This window comes from Plectropomus leopardus, chromosome 5, assembly GCF_008729295.1.
Source record: "Plectropomus leopardus isolate mb chromosome 5, YSFRI_Pleo_2.0, whole genome shotgun sequence".
Lineage (NCBI taxonomy): Eukaryota > Metazoa > Chordata > Actinopteri > Perciformes > Serranidae > Plectropomus > Plectropomus leopardus.
Window position 1 is genome coordinate 19703475 of NC_056467.1, and position 21999 is coordinate 19725473.

At 39.0% G+C, this 21999-nt stretch overlaps 1 protein-coding gene across 1 annotated transcript; it reads right to left on the reverse strand.

Annotated features, from left to right (window-relative positions):
• Positions 1-484: 484 nt before the first annotated feature.
• On the reverse strand, positions 485-20794 carry capn12 (calpain 12). The gene is made up of 22 exons (XM_042486025.1): positions 20380-20794; positions 18735-18804; positions 17423-17541; positions 14222-14355; positions 13927-14098; positions 13771-13854; positions 12905-12990; positions 12748-12825; positions 9954-10138; positions 8773-9023; positions 8650-8661; positions 8442-8521; positions 6715-6837; positions 5089-5125; positions 4912-4983; positions 4785-4830; positions 4383-4444; positions 3634-3702; positions 3429-3507; positions 3197-3313; positions 2402-2451; positions 485-2284 (listed from the first exon to the last, which is right to left on the reverse strand). The coding sequence occupies exons 1-22, from the start codon at positions 20578-20580 to the stop codon at positions 2258-2260; spliced, it is 2154 nt and encodes a 717-aa protein (XP_042341959.1). The 5' UTR covers positions 20581-20794; the 3' UTR covers positions 485-2257.
• Positions 20795-21999: the final 1205 nt, after the last annotated feature.

Sequence of the window (21999 nt, forward strand, 5' to 3'; positions counted from 1 at the left end):
AGACAGTTACTAGAGAGAACAGGTGGGGGAGAAAGAGTGAGGAATGGATGGAGGGAGTGAGGGAACGTAGTGGAGGAGGGGGCGATTGTGTGTTGACGCTGTATGTGGCGTCAGAGCGATAAGAATAGAGATGGTGCGTGTAGCGCTGCTGAGACATAAACCTCACACCCTCAGTGGGGCAGGCAGTGCTCACTCTGACTCTGTATGTGTGTGTGTGTGTGTGTGTGTGTGTGTGTGTGCAGAGATTACCCAAAGTATGCTCATGTGTGCATGGATTTTCTCAGTTGTGTAATTACACTTATGTGTGCCTATTCATTCATGTTTAATCTTTAGATAAAAATTTTCTTTTCATCATGTCTGAATTTAAACAGAGCATCTTGAAATGATTATTACTTTGATGAAACTGGTAATAATGTAGACTATATTAAGGCTTTGAAACAATATTCTTGTTAAAGACAAGAGCAGTAAGGACACTTTTAAACTCTATAATTATGAAATCAATTTTATTACAATGTGGAATAACTAACAATTAAATGATGTTGTTGCATATTGTATATTATACAGTATATTATACACCAACTCACAAATCTGATTACTTTAGACTCGCAAAAAGTCTCACAAAAAAAGGACTTGGACCTTTAACATCTATGACTCGTGACTTCACTTTGACTTGAGCCTTTTTCACTTGAAAATACTAGATACTTTTCCCCAAACCCAAAGATTAAAATGTTATTTAAAAACTCTGCCACTAATCAGTTAATTTCACAGAATTTAATAATACCTAGATGCTGGGCCAAAGATGGAGCCTATTCGTTATAATGGAGCTGCTCGCCTGGAGCATACGCCAGAAAAGTGTTTTAGCTTCCAGTTAACTTCTCTGACATGCAGCCCACTGAATATGCACAGGCGTGTTTCTCCCACTGGCCCCACCTGTGAGTTCCCACTCGGCTCATAGACTTTATATTGTGATGATGTCACAGATTTTAAATCACTTTGCTCCAGTAAAGTTTCACAAATATAAAACTACCATGGATTAAAAATTCAGAGTAGAAAGAGTCATAATTGACCTTGTTTGCACTTTGAGGTGTCCTGTCAACAGCTTTACAGCTGTCTCTTCTATAATGGCAGCCTACAGGGAAAATGCTTTTTGGGCTGCAAGGGAGTTTTTCTCTGCAATTCCACTAGTGGCCACTGGGAAAAATTGGCGACAAGACTGAGCCAACACACTCTCATCCCAAGTCATATTGCCGCTTTGCTGTGGACTTCCGGCACATTGTTATGTTTCGGCAACAACAGCACAGGACAACCAACTCCGGGACATCAACAAACGCACGGATTTTTAGGTTTAGGAAAAGGAGGCAATGGTCAGGTGTAGAAAAAAAACATCTCATTCAGATGGAAAGTGAACACTACATTCTACATTTTTCTACATTTTCTGACAAAATAACTGCAAAAGTGGCAGTATTTGAAGACTTGGGAATTTGAATGGGCTGACTGAGAGAAGCTTTTCTGGGGGCCACGTTAATTTCCCTTCATTTCCTGAATCAGCTCACGTTAACACTTCTTATTAGCAGCAAGTCAACATTTAATGGCCAAAATGATCCACTTAAATGAACCAATCAGACAGCGTCCAATCAAGTTGCAGGAGAGAACCACTAACTAATGATATGTTACTGATCACGAGTTGGAAGAAATGATGCCTAAGACAATTTTGTTAAAACGTGCAGGTCGAAATTTACAGATGGAGATGCAACAACCAGTCGAGGCTATAATCAACATATATAGCGAACTAATGCTTTCTTTACGTTAGCTTAACAACTAAATGACTTTTAAACAAACTTGCTATAACAAACAATTTTTAAACCTTGTCAGTCTTGACCTGGCACTTGAATGGGGACGTGAGTACAAAGACTTGAGACTTGCAAAACTTTGTTCTGTTTTATTGTTTTACTCTATTCTAATTTTTACTCTGTCTCTGTGAAAAGTGTGGGCGGGGCTACAGCTTCGGTTTTGCCGTACAATCTTGTATTGTATAATGACATAAAAGGCTGAGCCTTGAACCAACAGTGAATCAAGGACATAACAGGAGGTATGAGAACGGAGATGAATAAAAACACAGCAAAGCAGGGACTGAGCCACTACTGTTGCACTGCATTAAGGCGCACATGAAGCAACAGTTTTAAAATACAGTTTATATTTGTTGTCTGTGTTGTGGTTCTGCTGGGTCTCATGTGGAGACCCTCCTCATGAAGCGTCTTCACACTGTCAGGAACTTAAGCAGCCACTGTGGAGGGACAACAGGACAACAGGGCAACAAAGCGCAGGAAAAGAGTCAAAAAAACCCTGTTCAGATCCAGGTCAGCATGAACACATAACAGAGCGCACAGAGACAGATACTCACAAAGTTGATCCCTCTGTCTTTCACCTCTTGAGTCTCTGATTCATAAAGCGCTGAGGAGGAGAGGGGAGGAAATAGAGATTCAGATTTAAACTGAGATTCAGAATACTAATTGATCCCCTTTGGGAGACGTTACAATTGGTCTTATACTATATGGACATAGAAAAATAAAATAAATTAATTAATAAAAAGGAATAAGACGTATGCAAGAAAAATATGTGCATTATGCTACAATACAGTACAAATTTTTAATAAATGTAAAAATGCAAGAAAAATATGATAAAATAAGACATAAGTTAAATAACAAAGAAATATATGAAATATGCACAAATACATGAACAATAAATATAATATGTACAAAAATGTGCGTCATACTAAATAAATGTTAGAATTAGAATTAAACATTTAATGAGAGTGAATTGTACAGCTAAATGGCTGCATACAGTGTCTCTGCAAATGCTCAACATTCATGGAAATTCTAGAAGTCTAATGTTTATTTTCAAAACAGAGAACCTGAATTTATTTAGCGATAGTCCAAATATGCATCAAACTTTTATCGCAAAACTGTACTCAAGCAAATTGTTAAATTTTGCTAGGCCATTAAGAAGTAATTTTAATGTATATGCTCAAAATGTCACCTCCAATATGTCCATAAAACTCTGAATTAGTTGGATCCACTGTTGGAAAGAGGAGATTCTAAGTCTTCAGTATTGTTTTATTCTCTAAATATTGTGTGTGTGTGTGTGTGTGTGTGTGTGTGTGTGTGTGTGTGTGTGTGTGTGTTTTTGTGTGTGTTACCAAAAAGCTTCTTCATCCTGGTGAAACATGACACAAAGCCATGGAAGGGCATTTGACGCTCTCCAGATGCAAAGCGCTCACACAGCAGCTCAGTGACCTTATTATCACACTGCATCCCTGGAAACAGAGGAGCGAACGAAGGTGTGAACACCAAGCAACATCAACCATCTGTGTTCACATAATAGTGCGTGCACATGCATGCGTGTGTGTGTGTTTGTGTGTTTGTGCTTACCAACAGCTTGCAGCGCTGTTGTGAGCTCAAAGGGGCTCATGGTCCCAGAAGAGTCTTCATCGAACTGGAAAAAGATGGACTGAAAAAGAAGTCAGCATCAGAATAGGTGATGGTGACTGACACACAGACACACACACACACACACACACACACACACACACACACACACACACACACACACACACACACACACAGAGAATTGTACCTGCAGATGGCGCAGACTGGACAGCAGGGTTTCCGTTTGTTTGTGGTTGAGACTTGAGCGCCCTTTAGTCTGCCAGCAGAGTTAAGGACATCTCAACAGGACAGAGGACAGAGCAATAAAGTTATGAGGAAGCAGAGTCATAGTAAACAGCGGGGCGGTGCGATGACTCAACCACAGGACCAGTGGTTCGAACCCCTTCATCTGCAAGTGTCTGCCCCCAGTTGTACCCCCACAGAGCCCTTGGATGGTGACTAGAGGTGCCAACTCAACCGATCTGTATTATCTATTTTATTTCATTATTACTTAATTCAATATTATGTGTTATGTTTAGTATTATTTACTACTTTTATTATCATTTACATTTAGCATTTTTCTTATATTCTTCTTCTCTCTGTCTCTTCTTTTGGGTTATGAATATACATGTATGCATACACATACACAAGATGGCCCTAAATATATTTGCATATCTATACAAGAATACCATTAAACCTGATTAATATTTTTGTGTTTGATTTGTTTTGTCTCATTTTATCAATAGTCCCATTCCCATCTTACCTAATGGATGTATTGTATGTTACTACCTTAATTTTGTGATATTGTACTGATATTTATATACAGTAGACAGATATTTAGATAGATAGACAGTCAAATCCAAACAAGAATTGTGCTGAACTGCAAGGACACTTGAGTCTGAGATATATTATTTTTTTTAAGATATATTAAAGAATATACCGAGGACAAAAGGATACATCCTCTCCAAAGATGAGCTGTCTGCACGTCTCCAGCGGCAGATGGTAATCTTTGTCGAGAACTGTGATTACAGAAGAAAGGCACAGATTGATGCAGAGAAAGATAATAAAGGTTTAAATTGGATTAAGACGAGGAAAGGTGAAGATGAGGACAAGTGTAGTCATTTTTATTACTCAGCCAAGACCAATGTACTCTATCTGACTGCAGCTATGAGCCTCTGTCTAGACTGGTGACCTGCTGTGGCTCCACTGGGCCAACTTTTGAGGGAACCTGTCACTACTTTGCTCCCATCTAGTGGCCAGTAAAGGTATTTTATGGGCAAATATCACTTGTGGGGGAGCTTGGTGTCATTTTCAGATGCAGATAAAACATGAACTATGTGAAATACTGGAGATTCAAACCTGTATTCAACAGCTTCATGAGCTCCCTGGCATTCAGTCTGTCATCCTGTCAGAGGAGTGAAATTAGATAAGTAAAAGCTCCAAATGTACACTTTTATTGAATAAAGTCATCAGGAAGACTTCTTACTGGGCCTGCCGCCTCATCAAAAGTCTTCCTAACTCTCACTTCATCCTCTCGGGAGACAGGAGTTGCCATCACCTGTTAGGCAGCACAAAAACACCAAACAAACATGAATATATGTATTCTTTTAAACAGCCATCATTTGCTGGTGTGTGTGTGTGTGGAAGAGACCACCAAACTCACAGGGAGGAAGACAGAGGAGCAGGTAAAGTCCTGAGACCTGGAACATAAAGACCACATCAGATTGTCTCTTTAAATATATTTTGTACCTGAGCTTAAAGCGACATCTCACCCCAAAATCAAAAATACATCTAAGGGGCCCCTGACTCTTTGTGCCTCTCAGTCTGTGCACAGTGGGCCCATTTGGTCATCAATCCATGTCCATCAACCATATTAACGCACAGAAGGAAGTGTGCATCTACTCATGGATGAGAGACTCAACGGCATCTCACACCAAAACATTCTACACTGATAAATAGTGCTATAAGTAAGAGGAAAAAATTACTAATTTATGATTTGGGGGTGAGCTCTCCCTTTACCGGAGTAAAGAAAGTAGTATTACAGTCTATAAAGATTAATTACAATGCTGGTTACAATTTAAATCCTACAGTCAAAATTATCTTGAGTAAAAGTGTAAAAAGACAAAATGTCTTCATTATCTTTTGCGCACATATTAATATTTTGTTAATTTTGTTTCAGGACAAGTTTAAGGCCTTATTATTCCTGTAGGCGACCTCATGTTAACTACAGCATGAGCAAATCTAATCAGCCACATACCTGAAAACACCTGTGTAGTTATGCATGGCCTTTAAGCATATTAAATAAGTTGATAACATATAATATATATAAAATCAAAGTCATCAGGTATTATAACTGTTTAATAAAAAAGTTGCTATGACAAGGGCAGCGCATGTAGATGCAGCAGCCTGTAGCTCCTCAAATCCTTGCTACTTCTTTGCGCTATTTTGCTATGTTTTTCTGTTTTTTCTACACCATGGCCCCTTCTGCTGAAGCACGACATTTCTATGATAGAGAAACACTTATCAACATCAGGAAAAGTTTTGTGGGGCTTGGACTGAATGCAGCAGACTGTGAGAGGATCCCCACAAACAGCATACGCCGAGCTGACAATTAGACCAGAGGGGAGAAACGAAACTGAAAGCGCCAGACAAAGAGGGAGGAGAGCCGACATCAGGGCAAGGCTGACCCGACTTTGACCTAGAGCTGTTCCTCTACCAAGGCTTCTTCTGGCTAATGTCTGGTCGCAGGAGAATAAAGTGGGTGAGATGTGATTGAGGCTCACTAAGCAAAAATAAAATTATAACTATCTCCAATAATGTGAAATAAAGATCACTATTACAGTCATTGTGCTTGTACTTCACTGCTCTCAGCTGTATGAATGACTTTTGTTGTTAACAGGAGCCATAAGAGGTGCTTCTACCAGCCTGCTGTTGTTAGGACTAATTACAATTTTCTAAATCATACAGTGGTATAATGTCAGTTTGAGTGTAGGTACAGGCAAGTGTGGGTGACGATGACTGTGCCTTTGAGAGCGAGTGAGGCAGGAGGTGATTCAGGAAGCCCTCAGGAAGTGTTGCGGGTCTGTGATTTAACAATAACATGAACAGAACGTTTACGCAAGGTGCCTGTAAATGGAGCTGATCTTCCTGACATCGGGCTATTATTATGTTAGAGGAAAATTACATTCAGCTCGACAGTTTTGATTTGTTTTTTTTTTTGTTTTTTATTTTTTCCCCCCCAGCTTTGGGGTCTTTTAGACTCTTTAAAGCTAAGTGCCCTCCATCTTACCCGAGAGTGTTTCCAGTCTTGGAGAAAATGCGGATGAAGAGCTCTCCAGGCTGGTTGGGTCGATAGGTGGACGCCACGATGATGTAGTTACCTGGGTCCAGATGCAGCTTCCTCCACACAGCCCTGTGGGACAAAGGGAATGAGTTACGTTTATGTATGTAGACAACTCATGTGTCTATCAGCTGCCACCATCCATGCCATGAGAGACAATGTTTACAGTTACACGTGGTTTTACAGATTGTCTCTGTAGTTTTATATGTATTTGTTTTGTTTGGGCACCCGTGGCCAAATTCATTTTCGTTTTTTGTACAATAAAGTAAATTGTTATTTGATTATATTTGAATTCCCTCACCACTAAACAAAAAACAACCGTTTAACATTTTGAAACTTGAGCAATTTGGCTTGATTTCTTTCAAAAACATGGAAAGAAAGCAATGAGCATCTTAACATGAATATACTCTGAAAATTAGCAAGAAATGATTGAAAAGTTACAAGACAATTATTATCTGAAAGTCAGCAAAAAAAAGAAGAAAGAAAATTTTAAAGAAAGAAATAAGAAAGAGGACGGTAAGGAAGTGCTAAAAAAACTGTAATATAATTTTGAATATATAGAATAATAATTATAAATTTAGATGTCTGGACTTTTTGGATCATTTTCTTATAATTTTCTTTGTCTGTCTCCTGCTCTCTTTTTTTCCAGCAAATTTTCTGGTCATTTTCTTGTCACTTTTTGCTGATTTCTTGCAGGACATTTTTTTTTTACCAAGTTGCTCTTTGTCCTTTTTCCTGTGTTTGCAAAAGAAATCAAACCAATTTGCTAAGATTCAAGATATCTAAATGCTTGTGAAAGGCGTCTGAATGCAGCACAAGAAAACTGATGTCAGTCCAGGTTTCAAAGGATTAGGGCAAGTATGCAAAATAAAAATAGAGACTTCAGATCGTGAAAATTATGCTAAAATTTTGCACAAATGATAATGATTCTTGGACTAAAAGCATAACCAGTCATTCATTTTGTGGTAGTAGTATTACTACCAGAAAGTATTACTTTTTGTACAGAAGCAGGTTTGTTGAGTTGAGGTATAAATTTTAAGGGATCACACTCAGTTTAGCAAAATTTTGGAAGCAGGACCAGACCTCAACCGTGTCACTTCCTGTATAAATACCCGCCTAACACTGATATGTTTTCATATTCTTCCCCCCTGCCGCCTCCTCTTTTCCTCTCCTTTACGTAGAGTCCTGATGGGGTTTGTCCGGGTGCTACCGCGGAGCCTCACACATCAGTCACGTTTTTCTTAGATAAAGCTGTCTTAACCTTAATTTTTCCAGGAATATTCCTATTAAAATTCAAAATCTCTTTTGTAAGCAAGGCCTGGCCAGGACAGCAACATTATATGTTTCACATAGAAATAAATAAGAATCATAAAAAAAACTAAAGTGACTAAAACCAAAACAGTAAAGAGGTTCAAACACAATGTATAAAAAAAGTTAGAAACAAAAAAACAACCAGCAGACTTAAAATAAACATTGAATTAGTAGTGTACAGCAACCGAACAAGTGCATTCAGTGTTAAAATAGTCCTTAATCTTGTTTTTTAAAAATCTCCCATGCTTATAATATAATCCATTTTAAGGTGACTCTATCTGACACCAACGTGAGGGTGCAAAAAAAACCCTGATTTTTTAATATTCTCTAATAAGGAGTCATTATTTCACATGATGGTCTGTTACCTCTGAGCTCTATATTTCCCGGAGCGACCCACAGGGCGATTTTTCAAGAAGAAGTTGCGGCTCAGACACACACCCTGGAGCTGTATGAAGAAAGATATAACAAGTTTTTACTTCATATAACTATTGTTTAGAATATAAGATAGTCCTGATGTTATTGTAAGCAGACAGTGAAATGTTATTATTTATGTCTGGCCTATGAGATACTGACCTCAGGAGGAACCTGCAGAGAAGAAGAAACACAGACGGGTTTGAGTTCATTCAGAAACAGAATTAAGGTGCAGACACTCAAAATATTCAATAAATCAAAGAGTGAATTAAAAACAGATGTGACCTTGTAGATGTGGAAGCCCATGTAGAGGAAGTGGACTTTATCCTTCTTCCTGCGGTTTTTCTGCTGCAGCTCCACCAGCACAGTGCACTGTTTGGCTTTCTGCTTCTGTTTCTCTGCTCTCCTCTTCTCCTCTGGGGTCATCGGCTCATCGTCCTCGTCATCTTCATCATCTTCATCATCCTCATCGTCTTCTTCTGGCTGGTCCTGCTCTGTGAGAACCAGCTGGAACTGAGGATTCTTCCAGAAGGATCCTGAGGAGAACATTTTTTTTTAGTGAATACTGTAAAACTTCAAATAATAGTCCACGCTTTTATTTGCTTAAATCACTGAACTTAACAGGCTTATATTTGGGACAGGCGTCTGTATGGTACGGGTTTTTAATTCCTTTCACATAAAACTATTGCTCATTAAAGATGGAAAATACAATCAAACTGTTTATTTAACCCTTTGAAACCTAAGCAAATTGGCCTTTTTTCAGAAACATTGGAAGAAGGCAATGAGCAACAAAATGACCCAGAAATTAGCAAGAAATCCGTGAAAAGTACAGAAAAATTCCAAAAATTAGCCAAAAAAGAGAAAGTAAAAAGAAAAAATACAAAACACAAAATGACCCAAAAATATATGCTTAAAAATTAAAATAATTCTGTATAATAATCTTAAATAGAGAATCATGAATATAGTTCACTTGACATTTTTTCTTCACTTAAAAAAAGTCTTCTATATCTACTATTATCTTTTTTTTTTGCGTTTCTCTTCTTTACTACGCTGGTTTTTTGGTGTTCAGAGTCTAAGTAGAATAAACTGAATGACTGAATTGTAAAGAATCTTACCAAGCTAACAACATGTGTAGCATGTCCATATTGACAAAAAGTGTAAACATTTATATTTGTATGTGTTATCCAAGCAGCTAACTAACATTACACTAACACCAGCAGGTAGCCACCAACCTGGTTTTATACATGTTTTGTGCATCCAAAATACTTAATATATTAACTGTGTGTTAATCATGGCTCTAATTGAAACAGACATTTATTTGTTTATTTAAAATGTGTCACCGCACAGAGCTAGTAAAAGCAACTGGGTGTCTGACTGGGACGAGGCTTATATTTGAAGTTTTACAGAAAATAAATGATCCGGAAAGGGTTTGAAATAACTGTGCAAACATAAAGTCTGAAACATACGGTGGTATCTGCGGCTGCCACCAGCAGAGCTCCCCGACACCCAGAATCCTTCATGTTCACTGATGGTCCAGGTGGAGGCGGGAGAGGGAGCAGAGGAAGGTGTGTTTCCCTCCACAAGAGTATCAGGATTCACACTGCAGAGCTCAACGATGTCAAACAGGCTGCTGAAGTCCGCAGCGCTGATCCTGACGGAGAGAAATATTTACATCAGACACCTTAATGTTTGTGAGGGGCAGTATTTACTCAAGTACTGTACTTAAGTAGAAAGTCAAGGCACTCTGAGATATTTCCATTTTATGCAACTTTATACCTCTGCTCTACTACATCTTAGAGGTAAGTATTGTACTTTTTACTGCACTTAATTTGTCTGACAGTTTCAGTTACTTTACAGATTACAGTTTTTCATCCCCTTACTCCAGTGAAACACATGTATGTCTAGATGTGTTGATTTTGAAAGGTTTATTTCGCCTGTTTTATCCTTATCTTTGGTGTCATGGTTCGGTAACCTGTCTTTGAAACAGACAGAGTCAGATGGTGAAATGGCCCTGTCGGCTGATTGATGAGTCCCAGCTGAGCCCAGAGTCTCACAACAGACAGTTACATGGTGCAAGGCGGATTTATCAAGGTTTGTCATTGATCCTACTACATCGTTTGGAGTTGAAGGAGGAGTTGAGGAGTCTCACAGCCTGGGGAAAGAAGCTGCTCTGAAGTCTGGTGGTACAGCAGCTGATACTTCTGTATCTTTTTCCCGATGGCAGCAGGGTGAGCAGACTGTGGCTGCTGTCTTTCAGTATCCTTTGGGCTCTGTGCAGACACACTTCACCGAGGTCACTGATGCTCTGTAGATGGGAACCAGTGATGTTGTGGGCAGTTTTAATCACCTGCTCTAGAGCCTTCCTGTCCTGGGCCGTGCATGAACCGTGCCAGTTTGTCATGTTTCCAGTCTGCATGCTTTCTATTGCTCCTCTGTGGAAGTTAACCAGGATCTCACTCCAGAATTTGGTCTTAATTCCTAAGGTTCTGTTGAAGGTATAGCTTTTCTGTGCTTTTTTAACGTGGGTGGTGATGTGTGAGTACCTTGTTACAGAGGATAGCCAGCTCTATCGCTAATGATGACCTTTGCATGGGGAATTTCAGCTTCAACCCTCTGGTCAAAGTTTTCTGTCCCAAAGTGTAAAACAAAACGCTGAAGGAATAGTTTTGTTCCAGCTGCAATCGTGAAGAAGTCATTGCAATACATGCACATATTTATTCATTTATTTAGTGTCATGTTGTGATTTTTGACCTTATCCCAATCTTCTATTAATAGCTAAGTATCTGAGCAATGTCTTTGTAATGGTCTACTGTGTTTTGTCTTTGCTAAGTGTGTGTTGTAACTTTGAATTGTGTCTTGATGGATGCCTCCTCCATTTAATGCAAAACAAATCCACCTACAGGTACAAATAAAGTAACCTGAACCTGAAACTGAAGGATGAAGTGTTTTGTTATGTGTAGAGAAAAATTCTCCTTCTTCTGAAGCTAATTAAACTCTTCAAAAACCCCTCTTCGATCAGCTAAAAGATGCATCTTCACAAAGCTGAAATTTGCTGTTCTGACCCCATGAAAAGTTTTTTGTCATTGTAACTGTGGCTCAGGAGGTAGAGCGGGTTTGTCCACTCATTGGAATGTTTCGATCCCTGGCTCCTTTGGTCAACATGTCTGCAGCAACGCTACAAAATTATTTGGATCAAAAATTATGATGATCTCATAGAGTATGATGAATTAGAGGTTTAAATATCAAACAGTATACAAAGTAGGTAAATAAGCACAACCTAAAATATCTACAGCAGTAAGTCTTAACATAGACATGGATACGGCAGGAAAATTAATCCAACAACATCATATATAATAGTAAAACACTGAAAGGGGACATTTTACTGCACAATAAAATTAAATACATTTGGCTGTTAAAACTGACATACTTTAATTTTGGTAAGGTTTTGAATGCAGGGCCACCACTGTGGTATTAGTAGTTTTACATTGAGGGACTTTTCACCTCCTAAGCAAAATTACACATTTTCCCTCTTACCTGTAGTGCTTTTTATCAGTCTAGATTGTTTAGGTGAGATTTGCGGAGGGTTGGAGATATCAGCTGTAGAGATGTCTTTCCTCTCTTCAGTATAATGGAACTAGATGTCACTCAGCTTGTGGTGCTCAACGCGCAAAATAAATACATTTGAAAAACTCAACAGCAATGTCTCTTTCCAGAAATCATGACCTGGCTACTCAAAATAATCCACAGACCTTGATGGGAGCAGTTTCATGTGAGAAATGTTTTCCCTTTACCAAAGTACATCCGCAAACCGTATCACTGTGCAGAGGGAAGTGTGTATCTATCGCTATCTCAGCTAGCACCACTGAGCTATCTAACATTACAGCCTAGCTGAGGAGGATGAAACTGCAATTTACATGAAACTGCTCACAACAAGGTCTGTGGATTATCTTGAGTAATTAGGTCATGATTTCTGTAAAGATACACTGCAGTTTTTCAGTGTTTTTAATTTTTTGCCGTTTTGAGCATCACAAGCCGACTCCCATCTGGTTCCATTACATTGGAGAGAAGGCAGACATCTCTACGGCTGATATCTCCAACACTCTGCAACTCACAACAAAACAATCTAGACTGATAAATAGCTCTACAGGTAAAAGGGAAAATGTGTCATTTTGATTTTGGGAATGAACCGCCCCTTTAAGTAAAGGATTTGAATGCTTCTTCCATAGTGTTAGTTTGTGTTTCTTTAATATTTGCACGTACCAGAACTCTCCATCTTCTCTCTTTTTCAGCTCAATCCTTTGCTTCTCTGCTTTGTCCACGTCATCCCACTCTTTACCCCTGCAGTCACACACATACAAACTGAGTGAGTGTACTCTCTCTCTCTTACACAACATGCACAATCAGAAAGCTTCCTCACTTGTCACTCCACGGTCCGCGATACTCGACAAAACCCCAGGGGTTCCTCAGCCTCAGCAACAAAATCTCCTCCGACGCTTTCTTCACCTGAAACAAGAAGAGAGAAGACATTCATACAAGGATAAAGTCTAATCTATAAAAGGAAGAGTGTTTTGTCAGTTTGTAGTTTTATCCCAATGTTTATTTGTACAAAGAGATCAGAGGGGACAGCAGTGCATCAAACAATCTCACCACATGATCCATTAGTAGTTCTTATGGAGCTTTTAATCATATTATACGGTCTTCTGCTGTTTCCAAGATCAAGGATGAGTTTTGAATTGCAACTTTTAAGACAACATGTTTGACAGTTATTTAAAGTGCTAAAAAATCAAGAAAATATAAAAATCTGCAATTCTGTGACAAATAGAAAAAAAATTAACAAGTTGAAGAAGATCATGTGATACAACTAAAGCTCCAAAACAGCTGCCTTTTTATGCCAGCCAAATTATATTAGATTACAGTGAAGTGGAATGGTCTGAGATAAAATATTACAATACGCTCTTTGATTAAATTAGGATTAGATCAAGTCAGACTAGGCTAGTATTAGAGTATATTAGATAACTGTAAATATAATGTGAGACTAAATTTCGGTGATTTAAAAAAAAAATTAAATATACTCCATTTCAGCAAATAAATCCTTCACACTGGACCTTTAAGATGAACTGACATGAGGTGAGATGAGATAAAAGATCTTTTTGCAGAAACTGATCACAGAGAACACGTATATTACACACAGTACCTGAAGCAAAAAAGGGAAGCATATTGATGCAATAATCAATAATGACAGCAGCTCAGTGCTGCTCTGTCATCTGTTTGTGTCATACTGGCCTTGTCGGTGTCGGTGATGGCGTAAGCATGACCCTTTACAAGCCCATTTCCTGTCACTTTGCCAACCTCACTGTAGTTGGCGGCCTGTGAAGACAAAGCGAGGAACTCAAGTGGATGTAAGCTGTGCAGTGTGAACTTCTGGAGGTGTGTGCGTACCTCTATGAAGCAGCTGAGCAGGCTGCCTCGGGACAGAGCGGCTGTCAGAGACCTCCAGAGGACTCGAGGGGTACGAGATGAGACCTGCAGCGAGTATGCGATGCCTCCTGTGAAATCCTCCATTCCCTCTGAGATGTTGCCTCCCTTCAGGCTTCCGTAGCATCCAACTAACCTACATATGATGAGGTGAGAAAGTGTGTTTTTGTCAAATCATTGTAACAACAAACACACACATACACAGCAAAAGAGTGGGTGAACACAACCCAGAAACATATGCTTGATAGTGGCAACTGACTTGGCATAGGCCTTCTCCACCAGGGCGCTCCAATACTCGTGGCGGGTGTGAGAGTAGCTGAAGAGCAGACGGCCTTGGCGTACCGGCAGCCTGTCATCCACAACCACCTCCACCCACTCACCATACTGCCAGAACTGCACAGGGACACACAGGCAGAGGGATGGTGAGAAGAATACAGCAGAGAGGGATTTAATGAATCAAGAGGAAAGTTAATGAGGAAGGAAGAGCGTTAAGAGACAAACCACTCGCAACCTAAGCCCCAAATATTCCACCTTTATCTGCACCAACTTATTTTTTTCTGCAGAGTTATTTCTGTGTCCTGATGCAGTCCAAAATTCACTGTCTTTAAGCTTTGTTTTTAGTCTCCACCAACTCCTGAGGAAAATATGTGTCTTTAGCTGATAAATGCTACATAATGTGCATCAATTTGCTGAGGTTGGAGTGTGCCTGTAGCACACTGCATGCGTGAGCATCACGTGACGGCAACCTCGCCGATCTGCATCATGTTGCACACTTGCGGTGTCCACACTGGCAATGTTGTTGCTGTGATGCTTCTGCAGGGCTGCCTGCTACTATGCGTACTGTATTTCCATGTTTAGAAGCACATATTCCACCTATTTATGAAGTCATGAAAGCTCCTATGTTGTCAACAAAACGGTCCTGCAACTGCCTTGTGTCACAAACTCTTGGGATTCTGATGACAGTGACGTTGTCAGAGGACTTTTATTTTGAAACGGAAAAAGGAAAATCTGAGTAAAACAGATATATTTGTATTTGTGAGTGTGAGCAAAACTGGCTGGAAAACCCAAATAATGAGCACATACAAGCAAAACCTTTATACACCTAAGGAAAAATTATAACTAACATGATTATTTGAATAATTAATAATGAGTCCATCCATCCGTGTCTGTGTATTCATCCCAACTTCTGGCACATTTACTGATAGCCTTTTGCATTGAAAGCAATGTAAATAACTCAAAATCACCTTGTCACTGAAATGTTCCAAACTTGCCTAACTAATCCCTGTAATGTTGTCCTTTCGTATGACATGTTCAATCACAAGTCAACATGTTTAGAGAGAATAAAGTAACAGAATAAAGGAAATATGAAACTCTGTGATCTATGAAAGGACACATTGTTCTCTTGTCTGACTCAGTTTGTTAACCCACCTCCCAAAGCGGTTACTGGTCATGACTGGGAGTGTGTACTGCACTGCAAACTGTGTGTACATAACAGCAACCAAAAGCAGGCCTACACTGGCCCTTCATAGCTGCAGCTTTGTGTACGTGTGTGTGTGTGTGTGTGTGTGTGTGTGTGTGTGTGTGTCCCAGGGGTAGTCACTACCTGCGTGTCTGGACTGCTCTCCCATCACCCTGACAGTGCAAAATGAGTTTCCAGTCCTTCTGTCCTGCTTGTTTAGTCATGTCACATTCTCCCTAACAGTCTTCAAAGGTCCAACGCTCCGGGGTAAAATAATCACCGAGCAGAGGCTGTAAAAATGATCCATATCTAACCTTTTGCTTTGACGAGATTTATATGTCTGCTGAGGTGATATTTCATTGATCTGTGCAGGTCACAGCCTGCAAAAGATGAACTCTCTAGATTAGAAATATAAATTCTAATATGGTGATAAAGCTGAAGTCTCATGTTTGTCTATTTTTTGAAGTAATACCACTGTGCAGTTATGACTGCACGATGAGTTCAAACCCGTTTGATCCATTAATTAAATGAGAGCACGGCAGCTAAAGCAGTAACATCACAATAAAAATATTTTTAAAAAATGCCAAATCCGATAAAATAAGAATTACTTTAGTCCTTTCATAATTGCAGTTACATAAAATAAACGTGTTAATTAGGTACATAAATCAAATGTAATATTTTATGTAAGGTGCTTACATACAGTATTTAACACAAACTGTGTGTCAAATTTAGCCTGTGATCGACACTATCTGATCCTCACAGTAGCTAAGGAGCAAAAGGAAAGTTGTTTTATAGTTGCTTGTTCAATATAATAATAAATAATATATCACCATGAACTTTCTTCCTCTGTATATACTTTATTCTTGTTTCCAGGTTGACATGTGGTTATCTAATTAATCATGAATGACTGTAGAAATATTAAACATAAAAATTCAATAACATTTGAATATATGTCATGAAAGTACACAGCGGACCCCTCTCGACACCTATGAGGTGGTAAAGCAGGAACTTAAGGTGCCCTGACACACCAAATTGACAGTCGGCCATTGGTCATTGTCGGGCCATTGCTGCCATTTCCATCTGTTGCCCAAGTTTTTGCGGTGTTTCCTGCACCATTGGCACTAGTCGACCCTTGATGGCTATTTTTAAGCTGATTCAGTATGTTGAATTGCCATCCGAGCTGACATTTGGTGACAGAAATCACTGAGCTCTTTCGCCAAAAAAATATAGAATTGTTTTTTATATTGTTCTCTGGTGCATGGTTAATATGATTTGTTCGTTTAACAAAGGGCTGCATTATTAACTGACTTGCTGGCTAACAAGTGTCTTGAATCTATCCTGTCAGTCTCATGGTATTCCCTTTTTGAAATATGAATGGAGTTATTTCCTCTCATGCAGGTGCAGAGTGTGTGTGCTGGTTAGCTGTTGGCTGTAGATTTAGCAATGTGTTCAGGTGTGGGTGAGACACAGGAGACGTGAGGCGACACATTAGTCGGCCTTCGTTGGCACTAGTTCTTCGAGTTGGTTTGGTTTGTCTGGGCCTTAAGATTAACTCCATAGATACTGGAGAAGCGAATTGTTGTTGGAGGAGTTGCATTGTGGGTAATGTGGGCACCAGGTTTTGACGAGGGAATGCCTGGCATAAAAACTCTGAATGAATAAATGAATCCAAACGTGTTACAGAAGTGCAATGCTCAATCAGTGGAGTACTTCTTTAAGGTCACATTAGGTCAGTTGATATCATCACGTCATTGTACACAGTCTCACACAAAGTTACATTTTAACACAAGATTTGATGTTTTTCTGGAGCATCAAGTAAGTAGGGCCACACCTCCAAACTAAAATGCATATTGTGGTTATAATAAATGATTAAATCTTGCAGTTTATTAAAGTATTTATAGCAAAACAACGCGTGAGTCTCAGCTGGCTTGATTTAGGGTCTAATTAGCAGCTTTTCTCATGAGCAAAAAAGGGAAAGAATTCAGAGGTACATCTACTCACCCTAAAGTGAAATATCCCTGCGTATGATTTGGACAGACTTTGGTTAGGCGGCACCACCTTCACAAAGAGTTTGGGGTGCATGGTGAGACAGGAGAGGGCTGCCAACAGCCAACAGTTACCTGATAAACACACAAAAAAAGCTGATATGAACATGGTTAATTTTTACATATTACACTATTTAAGAGCCCAGAAGGAACTGGTCTCCAGTGAAGCGTGATTCATGCTTTCGTCGATGCGAAACTTACGACCTGCACCCCCCGACTATTTTCTAATTCACAATAAAAAACAAAGTGTTTCACACCGGGAACCGATTCTGTACTTTTAATATACATAAGGTGCCAAAGTGCAAAAAATGTCATTTAGGTAGAGTTTGTTTACCAAAAAAAGTGTCAGTGGAGGAACAACCCCCTCTATCAGAGGTCCTAGCTAAGCCCCTAATGTCCTAAAAACCTTGAAACATCCTAAAATCCTAGAAATGTTCTAAAATTCTAGAAACATGCTAAATTCTTATAAATGTCCTGAAATCCTCAAAATGTCCCAAAAGCCTCGAAACGTCCCAAAATCCTAGAACCATGTTCAGGGCAGCTGCAACTTCACTTCTGACACTTCTGTCAGTTTGCAAAAGTGGCCCAAAGCAAAGCAGGTCGAGCATCCCTACTTTACAGTTTCTCTCTGGCCCTCACACACGCACGCACACACACACACACACACACACACACGCACAGAGATGTAATAAGCCACATTCCTCTCCGTTGGTAAACATCTGTTCCATGTTGTTCCTCTGGAGATGTAACAGGGATCCAGTGTAAGTTAGAACATTAAACTCAGACATGTACTGGTGTGTAACAACGACACATCTGCACGCAACTGGTGACATAAACCATCAATTTGAAAATCCCAGAGGAGGACGGAGAGATGATGCTGTACAGAAAACAATCTTCTAATTCACCACAAATAAGAAACACACTGGACAAACACAGATCTGGGCAGACTTTGTGGCCTGTGATGGGATCTGGACCCCCTGCAGATTTAGGGAACATAGAGTGTCACTCCTCTTTCCCCCTCGCTGTGTGTTTGAAGTTCGGTCCCTGGGGCTGTGCCGTGTACACATCTGAAGTCACTGCATGTTACTCGGGTTGATAAATAGGAACAAACAGAACTGCGTGAAGGAATGTTGGGTTTTGTGGATTTAACTTTTCCAGGATGTTGTGCAATGCCAATTTAAGACAATTCAGAATGACGTATCCCAGTTTCTCATTCCACTGGGAGCACTGGGCAGGAAATGTGCATGGAAGTTTCCTTGTGTACTCACCCAGTTGGCCCTGACAGATGTCTGTGGTTCCAGTTGTGCCCTCCACAAACACAGCGTTATCATGGATTTCCTTCGGACAGCAAGAAGAGGACAAAAACCAAAAACTGGTATTAAGACGACTGATCCACTAGTCAATCAATGTAAAATTAATCAGCAACAATTTTGATCATTTTGAATAATTATTGAAATCCCATTTATGGCAAAAGCGCCAAAACATCATCACTTCGAGCATCTCAAGTACAAATATTTGCTGTTTTTCTTCAGTCATCTATGATATTTGACGGGAAATCTTTGAGATTTGTTTTAGACAAAACAACAGGTTTGGAAAATTCTTTTTTTTACCAAACAATTTTCTTGATATATTGAGCAGATTATCCAGTAATAAAAAATAACCATAAACTGCAGCCCTGTTGTACCCAGGATTCATAGCACCACCTTGGTATCTTAGGTCTGCAATTTTTAAAATCTTCAGGTAGTTTACACATATTTAATCTACAATTTGTGACTAAACAGTTAATTTGTGCTTTGACTATTCTACCTTCTGATTTGGAGATTACTTTAAAATAATTTCAGTATTATTTGTGTTAAATCTTCTGATCATCGTAACATATATCTCTACAACACTGTGGATAGAGTCCCTGTGCAGAAACAATGCAAAGAAGATACTGGGAATTACATTTGCATATTATTGTTCGGCATCTGCTCAAAATTAAACCAGGCTAAAGGTTGGTATGTCTGTGACACCCGAGGAGAATTGGGTCAAATTTATAACTAACATATATCACCATAAAACCTTCCCAGTTGATGACTTACATTAAGATATTTATGTTTTGTATAAGAGGGTTTCTGAAATCTGTTGTTTAAATATGCAAATGAGGCAAGTTGAGATAAAAAAAAATCTGAATATTGAATAAAGTCAGGTTTAAAATTCTACTTTCATTTTGTTGACGTATGAGTCAAAGGTTTTTACAGAGGGAATTTTGGATATCTCATTTTATCACTCTGTAAGATAGAAAATATTGTCAACAGCCAATAAAAAATTATATAAATCAATAAATATTGACCATGTTTTGGGAATAAATTGTGCTATAAATCAGGCATGAATGATATATGAACCCCGATGTAAAAACCTTCAGAAAATAGACTGAGTAACACTGGGGGTTTGTTGTATATAAGTTCTGCTGAAGTGGAGATTTCTTGTTTAGAGTTTTAGAAAATGGCCCTTTAAAATACGTAATGTAGGCTATACATTTTTAGACAAAAAATAAGACACCAGAGTGAAAATTTTAACTAATACATATCACCATGAAACTTCTGCCACTGGTGACTCAGTTTACATTAAAATATGTATATATATTCAAGTTTTCTGGAAGTTTATGTTTAAGAAGAAGTGCAAATGAGGCATGATCTAATAAAATATGCACTTTTTCAAACATCTCCTGAATAGAAATTTGAACCAAGACAAACACCAAAATGTGTATTTGGGGCAAGAAGTCATGTTATGTGGGCAAAATAGCGCAAAATCTCAAAATTGACCAGTGCATGATATTTTTACCTGGGTTTTCTCGCAAATAAATGTTGTGTAAATGATTTAAGTGATGACCAAAATATCTGGATAAGCACAAAATCAGACGCACACGTCTACCTTGGGTCGCTGCCACTTGATCGCCCTCTCTGGATCAGGATCTTCCGGCATACCGATGGACTTCTGCTCAGGTGGGAAGATCGGATCAGCAAACAGTTCTCCGGATTTCAGACACTCCTCCAGCAGGGTCTTGAAGTCCTGATCGCCGAATTTGATCGGGTTCTCGATGGAGCCTAGGGGTGCCTCCTTTCTGGTCGCCATGCTGTCAGTGAACGTGCAGCCAAACTCCGCAAACTGTAGCACGAGCAGCCGGCGCTTATATGCAGGAAACAGCACACACCCACCGCAGCTGGCCGGGGCCTCTCGGAGCGCCTCCCCGGCTCTGCGCGACCCGGAGAGGTATGCAGAGCGCCGGGGGCCGTGGAGAGCTGGAGTCGGAGTAATAACACGGTGCCAGCGGCCCCATTATCCATCATTCATTATCACTATCATCCTGTGGACAGAGAGAGACATCAAGCCTCTATTAGGGCCCCAAAAACAGGACTTCAGAGTCAAAGCAGCCTGTCCCCGCCTCTACCTGTGCAACTAAAGTGTCTAACATGATTTAGTGTCTAACACAACCCTTCACACTTAAAAATCTAGCAAGTTGATTTTACGTAAAATAATTGTGGAAACCGATTCAGTTTAACTCAGTTTAACTGTTAGTCTTCATTTATGTTTACCTTACATCTAATTGTTACGTTTACTTAAAATTGATTTATATTTACCTAAATTTGTGAAGATTTTCCAACTTAAAAATGACAAGATTAAATAAATCAATCTCTCTTAAGTTTTAGCAACTTTAGTAAACCAAGTTTACAGTGCCATACATCTGTTTTCTTCTGATTGAAAACTAGTCAGTGATATCAGTATTTTCTCAGACATGTAAACAAAACAGAACTCGTGGATGTCCTAACTTCATCAGTGGCAAAATCCTCTTTGTCACGATGAAGTTAGGTAAGACTAACTTTGTTTGCAGAAGTTGCTAGCATTTAGAAAGAACAAGGTAATTCCACTTGTCATTTTAAAGTTGCAACAACTTCACAAAATTAAGTAAATATGGTTAAATTTTGAGTAAACTCAACAATATGATAACATAAGTTAAGTTAAGATAGTTATATTTACTTTCCTTTTGCAAGGCAGTATGTTTCCAAAATTATTTTAAGTAAGATTAACATGTCATGTTAATGTCAACATGTTTTACAGTGCAGAACCCAGTTGTGTCCAAAACCTTCTAAAAAAATATTATATTGGGGGATTTCTACTCTAAATGCACATAAAAATCATCAGCATTTTTTTTTTATTAGGATACTTTTTTTTCCTGTCCTTTCCAGTGGATAAAGAATCATAACCCAGAAACTGTCTGTAGTAGAAATGACAACTAACGGTCTTAATAGACCCTTCATTTTCAATTTCTTAAGTATCTCCTCAAAACAGTGTGTTGAAAACCACCTGAGAAAACAATCGGAGTACTCAATCAATAGGATGCATTATAAGCTGATTGTATGATTTGAAAATCAGATCAGAACAGTATTTCCCTTATTTATCTTCCAGTGACACTCAGATCCACCATCTGTTCCAATGGACGGATATTTAAAAAAAAAAAAACTCCTTAGTAAAAGCTACAAATCTTTCAAATTA